The sequence below is a fragment of the Crinia signifera genome, chromosome 11 (genome assembly GCF_055691185.1).
Source record: "Crinia signifera chromosome 11, ASM5569118v1, whole genome shotgun sequence".
Taxonomy (NCBI): Eukaryota; Metazoa; Chordata; class Amphibia; order Anura; family Myobatrachidae; genus Crinia; species Crinia signifera.
The window spans coordinates 38,905,049-38,919,218 of record NC_139227.1 but is presented as its reverse complement, the minus strand read 5'-3'; the positions used below and the strand labels follow the sequence as shown (position 1 = coordinate 38,919,218).

The 14,170-nt window shown below is 46.6% G+C and overlaps 1 protein-coding gene and 1 pseudogene across 2 annotated transcripts in view; both read right to left on the bottom strand.

The window, feature by feature from the left end:
- The window catches only part of WDR59 (WD repeat domain 59), a 48,080-nt gene extending 36,662 nt beyond the window's left edge, over window positions 1–11,418 (bottom strand). For both annotated transcript variants that reach the window (XM_083164794.1, XM_083164795.1), the window contains exons 1-8: window positions 11,287–11,418; window positions 9,486–9,535; window positions 4,440–4,575; window positions 3,679–3,764; window positions 3,473–3,553; window positions 2,725–2,762; window positions 650–738; window positions 336–452 (exon numbers count right to left, since the gene is read on the bottom strand). In XM_083164794.1, the coding sequence (XP_083020920.1) occupies window positions 336–452; window positions 650–738; window positions 2,725–2,762; window positions 3,473–3,553; window positions 3,679–3,764; window positions 4,440–4,575; window positions 9,486–9,535; window positions 11,287–11,340 (651 nt within the window). In that variant the 5' untranslated portion in view covers window positions 11,341–11,418. The remainder of the gene's footprint in view (window positions 1–335; window positions 453–649; window positions 739–2,724; window positions 2,763–3,472; window positions 3,554–3,678; window positions 3,765–4,439; window positions 4,576–9,485; window positions 9,536–11,286) is intronic.
- Window positions 2,114–2,249, bottom strand: LOC146046483 (U2 spliceosomal RNA; annotated as a pseudogene).
- Window positions 11,419–14,170: the final 2,752 nt, after the last annotated feature.

Genomic DNA, 14,170 nt, shown 5'->3' with positions numbered 1-14,170 from the left:
TGTGTGTGTGTGTGGCGACATAGAACAAAACCTACAAATAATAGCATATTAGGCTAGTTGAGCCATCACTACCTCTGCCTCATAGATCCACCAATATGAAGTCTGTATAGAGTATCCTAGGAAAGCACAAGGTTCAGTCAGACTGTACACTGGCAGAGGCAGGTTTCATGTAAATGCTTAATAATGTGTCCAGTTGCCTTTTAATATACACAACGATCACAACCGCTTTAACATTCAGAACATGGTGTTTAATCCCTACAGAAATCCATCTGTCCCCTTGCTAACAAGAGTCATTGGGACCAATGTGTTGTTTATTGTCTGTAGTATAAGATTACCTTCACGGAGTTGTCTTGGCTGGAGGTTGCTAGGACATACTCATTGTCTGGATGCCAGTCCAGTCCATGGATCTTATATAAGTGGGCAGCGATGTATTCCACTGCAGTGCTGGGTTTCTGGAACACACACCGAACAATCTTTAGTTAAGGTTGGATAATCCTTTCTGGCTAATGGGACATATTTCAAATGAATAAATAATAATGCCTGAAATCACAGACAGCAAAATGTGTATGTCACGCAGCCAATTCCCTATGTCCGCTCACCATAATGCACCAGATGGGTTATACACATTGCTCCCCCACAACAGACTTACCCGGCGGTCCCAGATCCGCACATCCCCGTCATGACTGGTTGCCAGGCAGTTAGCGTTCTTTTTGTTCCACTTCACCTGTGATGCGCCCGCTGTATAAAGGAGAGACTTATCAATGCAAATTGGTAACGGATTTATAGCTGCAATAATTAATAAAAAATAATTAAACCTAAAAATAGAACATTCCTTTTAAAAATTAACAGACACAGTGGACATTATTACTCATGCAATTTCTTGGATGCCCCCTGTCAACTGAATCAAGGGCTCCCTGATACTCTCCCAGGAATGTCAGCCACACAGAGCCCGGTCCTCAGCTGTGGGGTCAATGAGTTTGAAAAAACTCAGGAGCCCGAGGTGTGCTCCCCACCACCAGTGCTGTGCCTAAACACGTGCAAAGGAGGCCGTGCGATCGAGTGGGTCCGTCTCCGAAGAGACAGGGCCCCGTTTTTCCCCTAACCCCTCTCAACCATAAGGCTGAAGAGGGGAAAATAGGGAACGGTGGGTCCTCTTCGCCGAAGCTCAGAGAGACCCTCATTCCTCAACCCCCGAAAGGGTTAGGACGGTGGGTCTTCCGCACCCCGTGGTTTGGAAGAACCCGCAGTGGACTTCCCTCCGCCTTGCGGCTCGGGGTCGTCCTCGGGGGGACCGCAGCTCTCCCCAAAAGGAGAGAGCTTTGGCACATTGGGGAAATGGAAGGCCCAAAAGGGTCGACCACACTGCCCAAAAAACGTGACAAAACTACAAAAAACAAGGAACGTGAAAAGTGACGAACGTGAGAGGGGAAGAGAAATAAATAATAAAGGACCCTAGCCAGAAGGCCAGGGTGGGGGTGTGAAAAATTGTCCTACCCCATCCAAAAGGACGAGGTAAGGACGTGAAGCGCATACCTAGAGGGAAAGTGCGCAGTGCTAGTGCTTACTAGTGCATGGTGATTTTGGGATCACCCGTGCATGTTCGGCACCCCCGAGTTTCCCCGGGGGCACAGTGCAGCCTCGGACTCCAAGCAGCCAGCCAGTCAGCGTCCGACCAAGTGTTTCTCCGTCTCAACAGCAGGCACTTTCCGGCCTCTGGCATGGGAATGGGTACTCCACTGGGCTTTTCGAAAGACTCCCTTAGGGGCTGCACCCCCCTCGGAAGAGCAATCTACTCAGTCCCAGTGTTTCTCCGCTCCCAGGGTTAAGATACTAAGCTGAGCTTTTCGCTGTGCCCAGGCCGGAGGCTCTGTTTCCCCCGACCTGGACCAATCTACTCGGTCTCAGCTTTTCTCCGCTCCCTGGGATTGGATACTAGACTGAGCCTTTCGCTGCCTCATCCTTCGGGGGCTACAAACCCCGTCAGGAGAGTCAAACTACTAGGCCCAGTGTTTCTCCCCCCCTCTTACCAGTGGATTTACGGAAACAACACCTCCTACCAAAGGCAGAGGTGAAGATACTTAGTGAGACTTTTCACTGCTCCCGGGAAAAAACAGAGGGGTCCCACACCCTCCGCCCATCAGAGCAGCTACTCAGTCCCACCTTTCTCTATTCTCTGCCAGAGGCCAGTCCATACCAACTGATAAGAACAGATACTACACTTGATCTTAGCCAAAAGGCCGAGAAGCTGTGGGGTCAATACTCAACGTGAGTGCTAGAACCAAGTAGAACCGAAGCAGAGCCAAGCCAGGCAACGCTAGGACATCATGGACGCAACCGAGCGCACAAACCAGAAGAGGAGATGATGCGGATATCAGGCCAGGAGGATACATGTGATGGAGAGAGTACACCTATTTTACCAGTCAAGTGTCATTTACATAAGAGAGGGCAACGAAGAATTCATGTGATTTCATTGTTGTTTAAAAGCGTATATATATATATATATATATATACATATACATATACACATACACATACACACACAAAATCTACTGAGCAATCTTCTTGGTTTTTTTTGGAAGGGTTAATATACACCCCCCACCAACCACTTGAATGGCTAATAATTATAACAATATTGCACAAACCAGTCCATAACAGAAGTGACTCGATGACCTGGCTGACCTGTGGTATATTCTGACAACGCAAGCAAGTAATTGCAATACTAACCCACAGCGGACAGTGACACGGTCGGTTTCCTGGTGTCCCTAAGGGGAAAAAAAAAAGTGATGTAATAGAATATAACTCAATTACAGAGTTCTGATCATTGGGTAAAATGGGACATTGAAAGGACATTAAAACGATTTATTCTTTCTGAATATGTCAAGCAAATAAATAAAACCTTTTCAAGGCAACTAAGAACATTCATGAGCGTTTGTCCAATTGCCAAGCAGATATACATCGTCATAAAGTAGTTTAGGCCGAGGAAGACTTATGTCCATCAAGTCCAACCTTTCACAGGACCCCTTACAGGGTGTTGTCTAGCTGTTACATCCCATTTTGATTTTCTTAATGTCGATTCCACTTTGGGCTAAATCATGTTCATCGGTTGTACCCTTGGATGTTTGTATCCAATAAATGCTTGTCTATCCTTAATTTACATGTATTTATTGGGTCTGCCGACACCACTTCTTCTGGAAGAGAGTTCCACACTTTTACTACCCTGACCGTAAAAAAGCCTTTCCTATGGAGGGTACGAAATCGTCTCTCCTCCAGCCTGAGCGCATGCCCACATGTCCTAGTCTCCGATCGTAAAAGTAAATAGAGTGTCTGACAATTCGTTATATTGTGCCCGGATATATTTGTACATGTTAAAACATGTCCCCCCCGTAAATGTCTTTTCCAGCATAAACATCCCTAATTCGGCTAACCTGTCCTCATAGCTTAATGATATATACAGAATGGGCTTTCTGCTTACTTGATGTCCCAGATATAAATGTACGTGTCAATAGAGCTGGTGACCAATACTTCCGGCTCAAACACGGACCAGTCCAGGTCACTGTAGGGGAGACAAACAGGATATGGTACCAGAGGAACACTTTATACCATGGGCACTGCACGTGTTCCGCATGCACCATGAAGATGGCCACAAGAGGGCGCTGGCCTCAATGAGAGATGTCAAACCTGATAACACGGGTATGTCCCTGCAAGGATGTGCCAATGTCCCCGATGCCATCCTTCCACTGGTAGAGGTCCACCCGCTGGTTGCTCTGGAAACGAGAAAAGAAAATAGAACTGGAACCTGAACTAGATGTGGCATTTCTTCTTGAAATTCCCTGTTGGTACATTTGGGCTCTTCTATTATTGCTGCATTCCTTATCTCATAACATGGATAGTGATTAAAATGTTGGTTGACTTAAGACAAACAGCTCAAATGGTAAAGTATGACAGGTCAGTTTTACTTACTGTTATATCTAAAGGTGCCCACACACTAGAACGTTTTTTTGGCTGATTGGCCGATTTCCGATAAATCGGCCGATAATCCGATACCGATAATCGTTCGAAAATCGGCCGATTTTGGTACGATGCATGCTCCCGTGGATCTTTTGCTAAATCTTCTGATCTTACGTGCTGCATGAAAGATCAGAAGATTTAACAAAAGATCCATAGGAACACACACACGGGATCTTAAGAAAAATCTTTGGTAAAAATGTGCGCTTGCCTGAAATCTTTTGTCCAGGACAGACAAAAGATTTCAAGGCTAATTTATATGCACATCTTATGATCGCAGATCTTTCTAGTGTGTAGGCACCTTAAGGCCACCCCCCAAAAGAGTAAAAGAGTTACTTTGTATAGTAGTCTGCCCATTACAGCAAACTCCCCCAGGTAATACCTGTGCCCCCTGCCCTGGTCTTGACCCAGTACCCAGAATCCCGACGACTTACGGAAGCAGCAAAAAAGTGAGAGCAGCTTTCATGAGGGTTCCACTGCACAGCACCTATGTCCCACTTGCTTTGCCGAGAGATTTTCCGGTGCCCGTCATTGGGCGTATCCAAGTTCACAATGTACAGAAAGCGTCGGCTGTTGGCAACAGAAATGACTGGCGTGAGGGGGCTTTTCCAGTGAGGGTGAATATAACATATTGGAGTAACAGAAGATTTTACTAAAGAGCTCAGAATACAGACCTTACCCCAGCAGTAACACAGGAGAATGCAGACCTTACCCCAGCAGTAACACAGGAGAATGCAGACCTTACCCCAGCAGTAACACAGGAGAGCGCTGTATTCAGGAGAGAAATAAATGTAGGCACGGCGGGATAGCCTCATAAGAACACACAGCACCATTCAGTAGGATAGACACCTGTAAGTGCCATTTATAGGACAATGCTATACCCACCGGTTACTGGTGCCTACTGACACCTAAACAGGTCACTTCTCCCAGCAAATAGGGGCAGATTTATTAAGCCTGGTGAAGTGAAAGGTGATAACGCATCAGCCAATCAGCACCTAGCTGTTATTTTTCAAACCAAGCCTGTAACTTGGTAGTTAATAGCAGATTGGCTGGTGCGATATCCCAACCACTTTATTACTTCACCAGGGTTAATAAATCTGCCCCAAGGTGCTAAAGACTGGCTCTACTTTCCTCTAACAGGACATCAGTGATGCGGGTGAGTATGAAAGGGTCACTCACCCTCACATGCCAGTGACTCCCTGCATGGCACCAAATCATTTTAAAGACCCAGCCAATAGCATCTAATATGCCTTAGAAACACCATACTCAAGATTAGAAACAGGAATCAGGGACATAGGTTACTACAGGGTCTGGATGAGAATGATTATCATATGGTCTTTATATCATTATATGAGAGATATATTATACAATGCCTCACAGTAAATGCATGTATTCCAGGCAGAAAGTAACAAGTATAATAACTTATCATTTATGCGCATTATTACAGAATACATCAGGCATTTGGATAGGTCTGGTGCGCAGCATGTGAGCTCCCAGCCAGATCCCCTGGCAAGTTAGCAGCCGGTGGGCAAATGCTCGTATAAAATGTGTGCCAAGGATTTGTGGCTATTCCAAGTACAAAGAACTGTCATTTGGACAGTATCAGAGCAAAAGTCCCCACCTGTCAGAAGGCTGGATTACTGTAGGGATTTACACAGGGCAGACTGTATTCTATCATTAGGGCAAAGAGCGGGCGATGCGACAGCCTTGTATATACATCCAGGGAAAGATGCAGAGCCAGCAATGGGCACCCGCACTCATTGTGCATTAGACGTATTGCTGGTGCCCAGGTTTTCAGTCACTGCCACTGCGTTGTACAGATAAGCTGATTAAAAAGGTCCAGGAAACGGACCAAGGCATTAACAGCGTTCTATAATACTCTTTGACCAGCCAATCACAAAAGAGTACGGCTGCAAAAAAGCCAGGAGATGTATCAGTGTGAGGCAGATGTACTCAGCCTTGAAGAGAGGTAAAATACTAATCAGCTGTTATGGGCCCTACACACAGAGAGATTTGTGCCAGAGATTCATAAAGGGAGATTCAGCATGAGAGATTTCAAATCTCTCAATTTAAATAATGGGTTGGAATAAAGCCTTGGGGAGTGTCATATAACACACGTCACTATCATTGTGACATATAAACATTAGTGCAATAGTGTCCCTTGCTGCATATGCAAACCCGACACACTGCAGACCAGCTGTGATGATTTGCAGCTGTTGTAATTGAGGCTGGTATATGACAAGACAGGGTAAGGGGCACAGAATTGTGCTTTATATAGAGAACAGTGCACAGTGCAATGTTGGTGAATGGAGAATATACTAGCCAGTAACGTACTTACACTGCCAGTTTTATTTTCACAGTGATAATATTTTTAATTTAGCGGAGATCCCCCAACACTTTTATATATGTCAGAACATTCTACATTTGCAGCCCACAAAAAAGGCCCAAAGCCCGCCCACTTTGCAGAATGCAAATTTCATAATGACCCTACTTGCAAAATAATTTCCTGGTGCCAGTGCTTAATCTGCAGAGTGCCCCGCAGCAGCGCATCCTCCCGCCCCATGTTCCGGGACAGTCGTGCACTGCACGGTGAGCGCTCTACTGGCTCACCTGGAGCACGGGAGCCCGTGGTCCACTCCTCTAAGCGGTCACTCACCCGCTGGGGCTTGAGTGCCGAGACAGAGTGCTGGCAGTGCCGGGCTCCATGCACTCAAACGCCAGTATGAGCCGGCTCCGGCGTCTCCAGTGGCGGCTTCAAGGGAGCTCAGGGCAGCTGAATACTCAGAAGGCCACCACACACTTAGAAATGTGTGGGCCTTCTGAGCGACAATTACAAGCAGGTTCATTTTGTATCGTGGTCCCGCGGGGCCGTGCGTCTGTGCTGCTGTGCGGGCTACACACACAGCGATAGTAAGCCACTTTATGAGCAATTATGTAAAATCGCTCAGAAAGTGGCTGAATATCGCTCTGTGTGTAGGGCCCTTTACATTTCAAACACAGACTGTAAAACATCATGAGCTGGTTGGTTGGTTATCTCTTTCCGCTTTATCACTCTCAAAGGCTTAGTACATTTGCCCTTTACCTGGAAAACACCCCTGACAATCTCATATGCGGTATCCAGAACAGCTACTGGATGAGAGGAACTGTACCAGAAAGTGGCGCAATTTAAGGCTCATTCACATCTGTGCCCTGATATCCACATTATCATTATAAATGATGAATGATTTCCTATGGATTTGTTCCTACCACTTATAAATTATAAGCCTGCTGTGTTAGTGTTGTCCCTTGAACACCCAGGAAAACAATGTAACGCATACACACTGATGTGCTCCGAGCAGGCTGTTGTTGCCGATACAGTCAGGATTGGGCATGTACAGGCGATAAGGGTTAGAAGGGGTGGAGTAGTGGTTACCAGCGGGAGCGCTAATTATTAACGGTATAGTGCATACAAACTAGACAATATCCACGATATAGTGTTAACAATATCCTTATCTTGCATATTGTTAACGATAGATCGTCTAGCGTTTTCTGAGCCCTGTGCTGGGGTCAGGAATTCTGCATCGGAAGAAGCCGAACCCAGCCTACAAAATGGTCACTGCCGCATATAGGGGTACTGCAAGCTATCTCCCTGCCAGTGATTGGCACGTGTAGTACAGACCCTGCACATGTGCCGATCTGTAAACAACAGAGTTGTGTAGAAACATCAGAGTTGCATACAATTCTTAAATCAGGCTCCAATCGGCAACTCTGACACTTTTGCTGGGTACACACCAGGACGACTAGGGCCCGATCCCCTCAATCTAGATCCAATTCCGACCAATTGGATGTAGATTGTGTGGTGATTGGGCCCTTTTCTGTCCTGGTGTGGACCGATACCGATCCGATGCGCGGTCCCGCGGGTCGGTCGGTCGTTATTCAGATCCTACCTGCTGCAGGTAGGATCTGAATAACGACCATACTGCCGGGTGCGGGTCGCCATTGGATCGGACCCGCTCACGGTGCACATCGTGAGCGGGTCGTGCCCCCCCGCGTCACCGTGAGCGGGTCGGACGAGACACTGACGACCCGCTCACGATGTGCATCGTGAGCGGGTCGTCGTGGTGTGTACCCTACATTTCTGTCCACCCTCCCAGGACACTGGGTCATTGAGTGCTACTTGTTTTACCGTCAATTTCTCAGTAGCATCCCACCTTACTAAATAAACCCCACAGTCTTCACACACCTGTGATGTCATCAGCTTTATTTTAAACGCTCATCTTTAATGAATATGGAGTTACCGGGAAAAGGCGTTTTTCGGGACACAGATTACAGATATTTCCGTTGCAATATTATTTGGTCTCTTCGATGTGGTTCGTCAACTGACCTACATCCAACTGGAAGTGGCTATTACCAGTGGATGTCAGCCTTGTTTGAAATGCAGCATCACTGGCATTTATCACAACAGTAGGGATTAGGAGCCTGGGGCAGGGTCCACATCAGAGCCTTTGTGTTACTTGGGCCATTGCGCTCTCACAAACAAGAACATCTCAATGTTTTTGTTAAATCTTAACATGTGGAAGTTATTATTTTAAAAAGATGGATGCAATAACACAGTGCTTCACTAGGCTGATATCCAAAACCCCTTTTCCACCGACTTAAAAATCCCGGGTTTTTGCATGTGAACGTGGACCGACTCAGGATTTTTGCCAACCATCAGCCACTGACAGCCAACCCGCCCGGCCGTAACGACAGCATTGAAGGCTGTCAGATCCAAATTTTTTTATCCAAATTTTTTTATTGACAGAAACCAACTTTTTTTTTTTAAAGTTGGATCTGTTTTGTTGGAAATGGCCGCAGATTGTCGAACTCTGTCGTTTTTTGTGGATCCACGGACTTTCCGACACAACAGCCGGAACACTGAATTCCAGCTGTCGAGTTACAGTCGGAAGAAACAAAAACGGAACAGAATTCCGACAGTCGGAATCACAGATTGAATACGCCCCCCCCCCCCCCCCCGCTACAGATTATGTATTTCTTTTTTATCGAGCCACATGAGACGTTTCGCTTATTTTCATGAAATGGCACTTTCGCTGTTGTATTCCTATAGGAAAAAGATGGATGGATATGATAATATATTACTTTTAAAGACCACTAACCTAGTCAAATATAAGCAATGTGTATTATTCTGCATATAAACTGACAAACCGGCAGTTTATATGGTTGGACACATGTTAAAATTCTGAGTGTTCAGGGCCGGCAGAGAACAGAAAAACTATTCCTCCATGAACAGATATTCCTTGCAGCTGATAGACTGATATGATACTATGTATTGTAAGCAAATATTGTCACTAGCTACAGGAAAAACATTTACTACTTGAAGTACTTCTTTCCAGAGTGGTTTACAACTGTGTTTGTCTAAAGCTGGACACCTGTCACTTGAGAGAACCCATACAATGCTGTTGTTTATACGAGCAGTGGACAGACAAATGTAAGAGACTCACCCAGAAAGCACTGCAAGCTGTCCCTGGGAGTCCACAGACATCGCAGTTGCCTGGAGTTAGAAAAAGAAATACAAATAAAAATCTAACAGTAAAACCAGGACTGAGGAAGCGTCATAGCGAAGCATGCACCGACCATCACACACTGTGTGTGTGTGCCCCATGTCCCCCTCCCCGTTGAATGTATTTTGATCTGCCTAGATAGTGGTGCCCGTACGCGGTCCTCCATACCTTGGAGTCCACCCGATCAAGAGGTGCGGTGTATCACGTGTAACACCGCTCAACTCTGACTACGTGTGTCTGGGTTGATCTACGGTGTTGTTGCAGACACACCGCAATCTTCCTCAAGAGGCAGGCGGTCCTCCACACCTTGGAGTCCATTAAGACCAGAGGCGCGGTGTCTCACTCCCAACACCGTGCACCTCTGATTACCTGTGGCCGGCTGATCCACGATGTTGACACTTACACACTGTGAGCTTCCCCGAGAGGCAGGCGACTCCTGGCTCCACACCGCCCGTTGCCCGCTTCCCAGCTAACGTGCTGGCTATCAGACTGCAGTCTGTACTCAGCGTGAGCCACCAGCGGGACGGGATCAGGTTTAGGCAGCCCCGAACCCCGTCCAGTGAAATTGATAACACTGACGTACACACTGCCCTACTCTATGAATGTGATCTAGGGAACCACTGCCCAACTTATCTGGAGTTATTGTGAATCACTGGTTATTAATCAATTTAAGAGAATCAGCAGGCTACATACGGAGGATATCCCTATTCAGTCTGTAACCTCTGAAAATACGGTGTCAATCGTATATATACACTCCAGAAAGACAGCACCACTATCTTGAACATATGAAATAAACATTTATACAAGGTGTACACGACATTGGGACCCCACTTTGTGAGGATAGAAATATCCTGTTTAATTCACTTGTCCATGTCTTTACCTTGTATGTTTTGTGTCTTTTATTTTGCTACATTTTAAATAGACATTGAATAAAGGTTATATTTTATGTTTCTTTCTCTTTGGGTGCACCACACAGACATATCTTTCTGTATCCTCTTTTTGTGTATCCAACCAATGTCCCGTGGTAGCACACTCCTTGAGAGGTAACAATAACAAGCATTATAAATTACCTTTGGGGGTCGCAGCCTTATGTGTAATCCCTAACTTCACAGTGCGACTGGCCGGTGCTTTTTGTTTTTCTCAAATGGCAGACATATCAGAGGTGTAAATTATTTTGCCTATTTTCTAAGCGATTTGACTAGATCGCTTAGAACATAAGCACATCGCTATTACAGGGCTGGATATTTCAAGCAAGCTTTAAATAAATAGTCATCGCCTGTGTTCGCTCTAATGAGAACACGGGCAGTGACAGATCGCTTTCTATAGTATGAGATTATGGAAAGTGGTTCACTCGGCATGTAATAACAGGCTCAAGATGAGCCTTGGAGAGTGATAAAGTACCAGCCAATCAGCTCCATTGAAGCCATCGTTGAGGTTTGCTGAAAGCTTCAAGTGCCAGCTGAAAGGCTGTCAGGACATGCTGGGACTTGTAGTACCACAACCCGTGGAGCGCTACTGGTCAGCTGCTGTTAAATAATGAGGACTGGGGGGGGGGGGGGGGGAGTTATTTATCCTGAGTGTCTCCCCTCCCCACGACAAGGAGCAGAGGAGCCAATCCCAGGGCAGCCCACTGGCACAGTCACCGCAGCTCTGTCTGTCACCTTCCAGGTTATGTACCGTGGTGGCTGTGAAGAGGGGGGGTACTTGGGCAGCCACCACTCAGGGCGCCGCACCCACTGACCTGTGAATCCCGGAACTCCACCACCACATTCTCACTGCTCCAGTGAGCTGCCATCTTTGCTCTCCCAGACCGAGCCCCCGTGACAACAACAAACTACGTCTTACGTCATCATCACGCAGCTGTCGCCCGGCAACTCTGCAAGGCTGTGCGCAATGCATTCTGGAAGTTTAATTCACACAAGCGCTGTTCCCTGTTGCAATACACTTTGTCGCCGCTGGGGGTCACCAGAGAGCTGTGTGGTGGCCTCTTGGCTTTTCCTTTCCAAATTGACCCTGATAATCATTGCAATGTAATCCCATCCACTACCTTCCAAATGCCCTGGAATTACTTAAAAGTGAAAGGTTTCTTTATACAGTAGGAGTTGGATCAATTAGCCTTCACAGGGCAGGGTATTAGTAGATATGATGGATATATGTGCTGTAATGTTGTATCCTCATATTCTTCATTCATTTTTAAACCGAGGGGTTGAATTTAATTAGACATGGTTAATAATTAAAATGACCCTAAATTGTTTTATTCAGATAGTTATTATGCTTGTGCAGAATTTGTATACGTGCTTTAAATACAGGATAGTAATAAATGTGGCCCTATTTGGTTACTCCAATCTCCAATCATGGTATATAGGTCATACCTGCATGTCTATTCAAGGAAACAGAGGGCATGGCAAGCAGCTCACAGAGCACTGGCCATGCCTCCAGAATTATGTAATTGAGAGGCGTGGCTGGTGGGAGTGTCATCTCCATTAAAGCCATGTTACCTTTTGCATAGGTCACGCCCCCTTACCTGGAGCATCCTCATAGGCCGGTTTCACACACTCCGGCTCCTGCTGGATGGTGAAATCCCGCACGACCAGGGAGCCGTGCCGCACACATTAGTTGTGAATGGACACTATTGTGTCCATTCACACGGGACGGCCACGGCCCAGCCGCACGGTTGCAGCCGGATCCCGCCACTGAAAGGGACGGTTGCTGGGCTGTGGCCATCCCCTCCATGATAAAGTACTGTGTGCGGCACGGCTCCCTGGCCGTGCGGGATTTCACCGTCCGGCAGGAGTCGGAGTGTGTGAAACCAGCCTTAGCATACAGAAGTCCCACTTTATGGAAGAGACTTTCAGCTGCGCTGAGGGGGCGGGGATGGAGACCTGCATCATCAAACCCCGCCCCATTTCAGAAATGATTTATTTATTAGCAGTTTCTTATATAGCGCACACATATTCCGCAGCGCTTTACAGAGAATATTTGAACAATCCCTGCCCCAGTGGAGCTTACAATCTATATTCCCTAACACATGTACACGCACACATATTCATTCTAGGGCTAATTTTGTTAGGAGCCAAATAATCTACCAGTATATTTTTTGGATTGTGGGAGGAAACCGGAGTACCATACTTGCCTACTTTTGAAAACTAGTTTCAGGGAGATTAGAGTTGGAAATAGAATTTTGCTCAGAGCCCCATTGAGGGGGCGTGTCATGCTCCACCCAAAGGGCTTGTCTAGTTCCATATATTGAGATATTGTGAAAAGAGATTGTGAAGGTGTCACCTAGAAGAGTGGGTATGTACTACTGTATCTGAGAGGAATCTTTTAAAATAACTTGTATCCAAATGTAGATGAGCCCCAAAGCAGTTAGAGCTACAATACTTGCTAAAGTGCTGGGAAATGGTGCTGAAGATTCAATGTAAATTTATCTATCTCTCATTCCTTTTTCCCCCCAAAATTTAACAGTGTAATGTGGGCTAGGTGACATGAGGGAGATTGCTAGACTAATGAGGGAGAGAGGGAGATTGCTGCTACGTGGAAACCCACGCAAGTATGGGGAGAATGTACAAACTCCACACAGTTAGGGCCATGGTGGGCCCATGACCTCAGCGCTGTGAGGTGGTAATGCTAACCATTACACCATCCGTAGAAATGACATGATTCCCAATTTGCATCATTTTGGCCCCACCTCCTCCACATAGACCCTCAAATGTCAGTATTTGACTGGCAGCGTAGGAGGATGTGTGTTGGGGGGGGGGGGGAGGGGTGAATGAGGGGATCCTGCGGCATGCGGGAGGCTAACTCACCCTTCCGGGGGCCAGGAGGGGGACCCGATTTTTGGAGGCCTCCTGGTCATTATGGGAGGGTAGACAATTATGACATGGACCATATCTTGTATATGTTGAACATAATGAAAGCTTGTTGCATATACAATACCTGCAAGTTTCCATAGCCATGATCGAGCGCCAAGCGATATGTGAGTTTCCCAGTCCCTGCACAGTGAGGCGCACGGCTGCTCAACAGAGAAGGGTTTCCAGTGGTATTTGCAGATGGGTGCATATACAAAAATGGGCACAAGACGCAGACACGGGTTCTGCAGCGCCAGAATCGGGCCCTAGGAATCCTCAGGACCTTAGTGCTGTAAACTACAACCAACACTCGCCCGCTACAGCTGTGCCCCCACCTGGTTTAGCCACATTCACGTCACGTGACGCACATTGCCAAGTGAATACGGACCTTGCATGTCGCCTAGAAATTCATCAGTATTCCAATTAGTAACAGATAATATGTAGGGCACACACAGAGGAGGGAGGTGGGTAACATGGCTAGTATATAGAGTACAGAGAGCAGGGTGATGGGTAACAGGGCTAATATATAGGGCACAGAGAGGAGGATGCTGGCAAGGGCGTAACTACCATAGGTGCAAGGGGTGCAGCTGCTATGGGGCCCAGAGCTGAGAGGGGCCATCTTTGCTGTCTAAGTAATATGTTTTACATAGATTTATCACCATCAGTTGCTAAATAGGGGGCCCTTACAAACTTTTGCTATGGGTCCCACGAATATCTAGGTACGCCTCTGGATGCTGGGTAACAGGGCTAATATATAGGGTACAGAGAGGAGGGTGA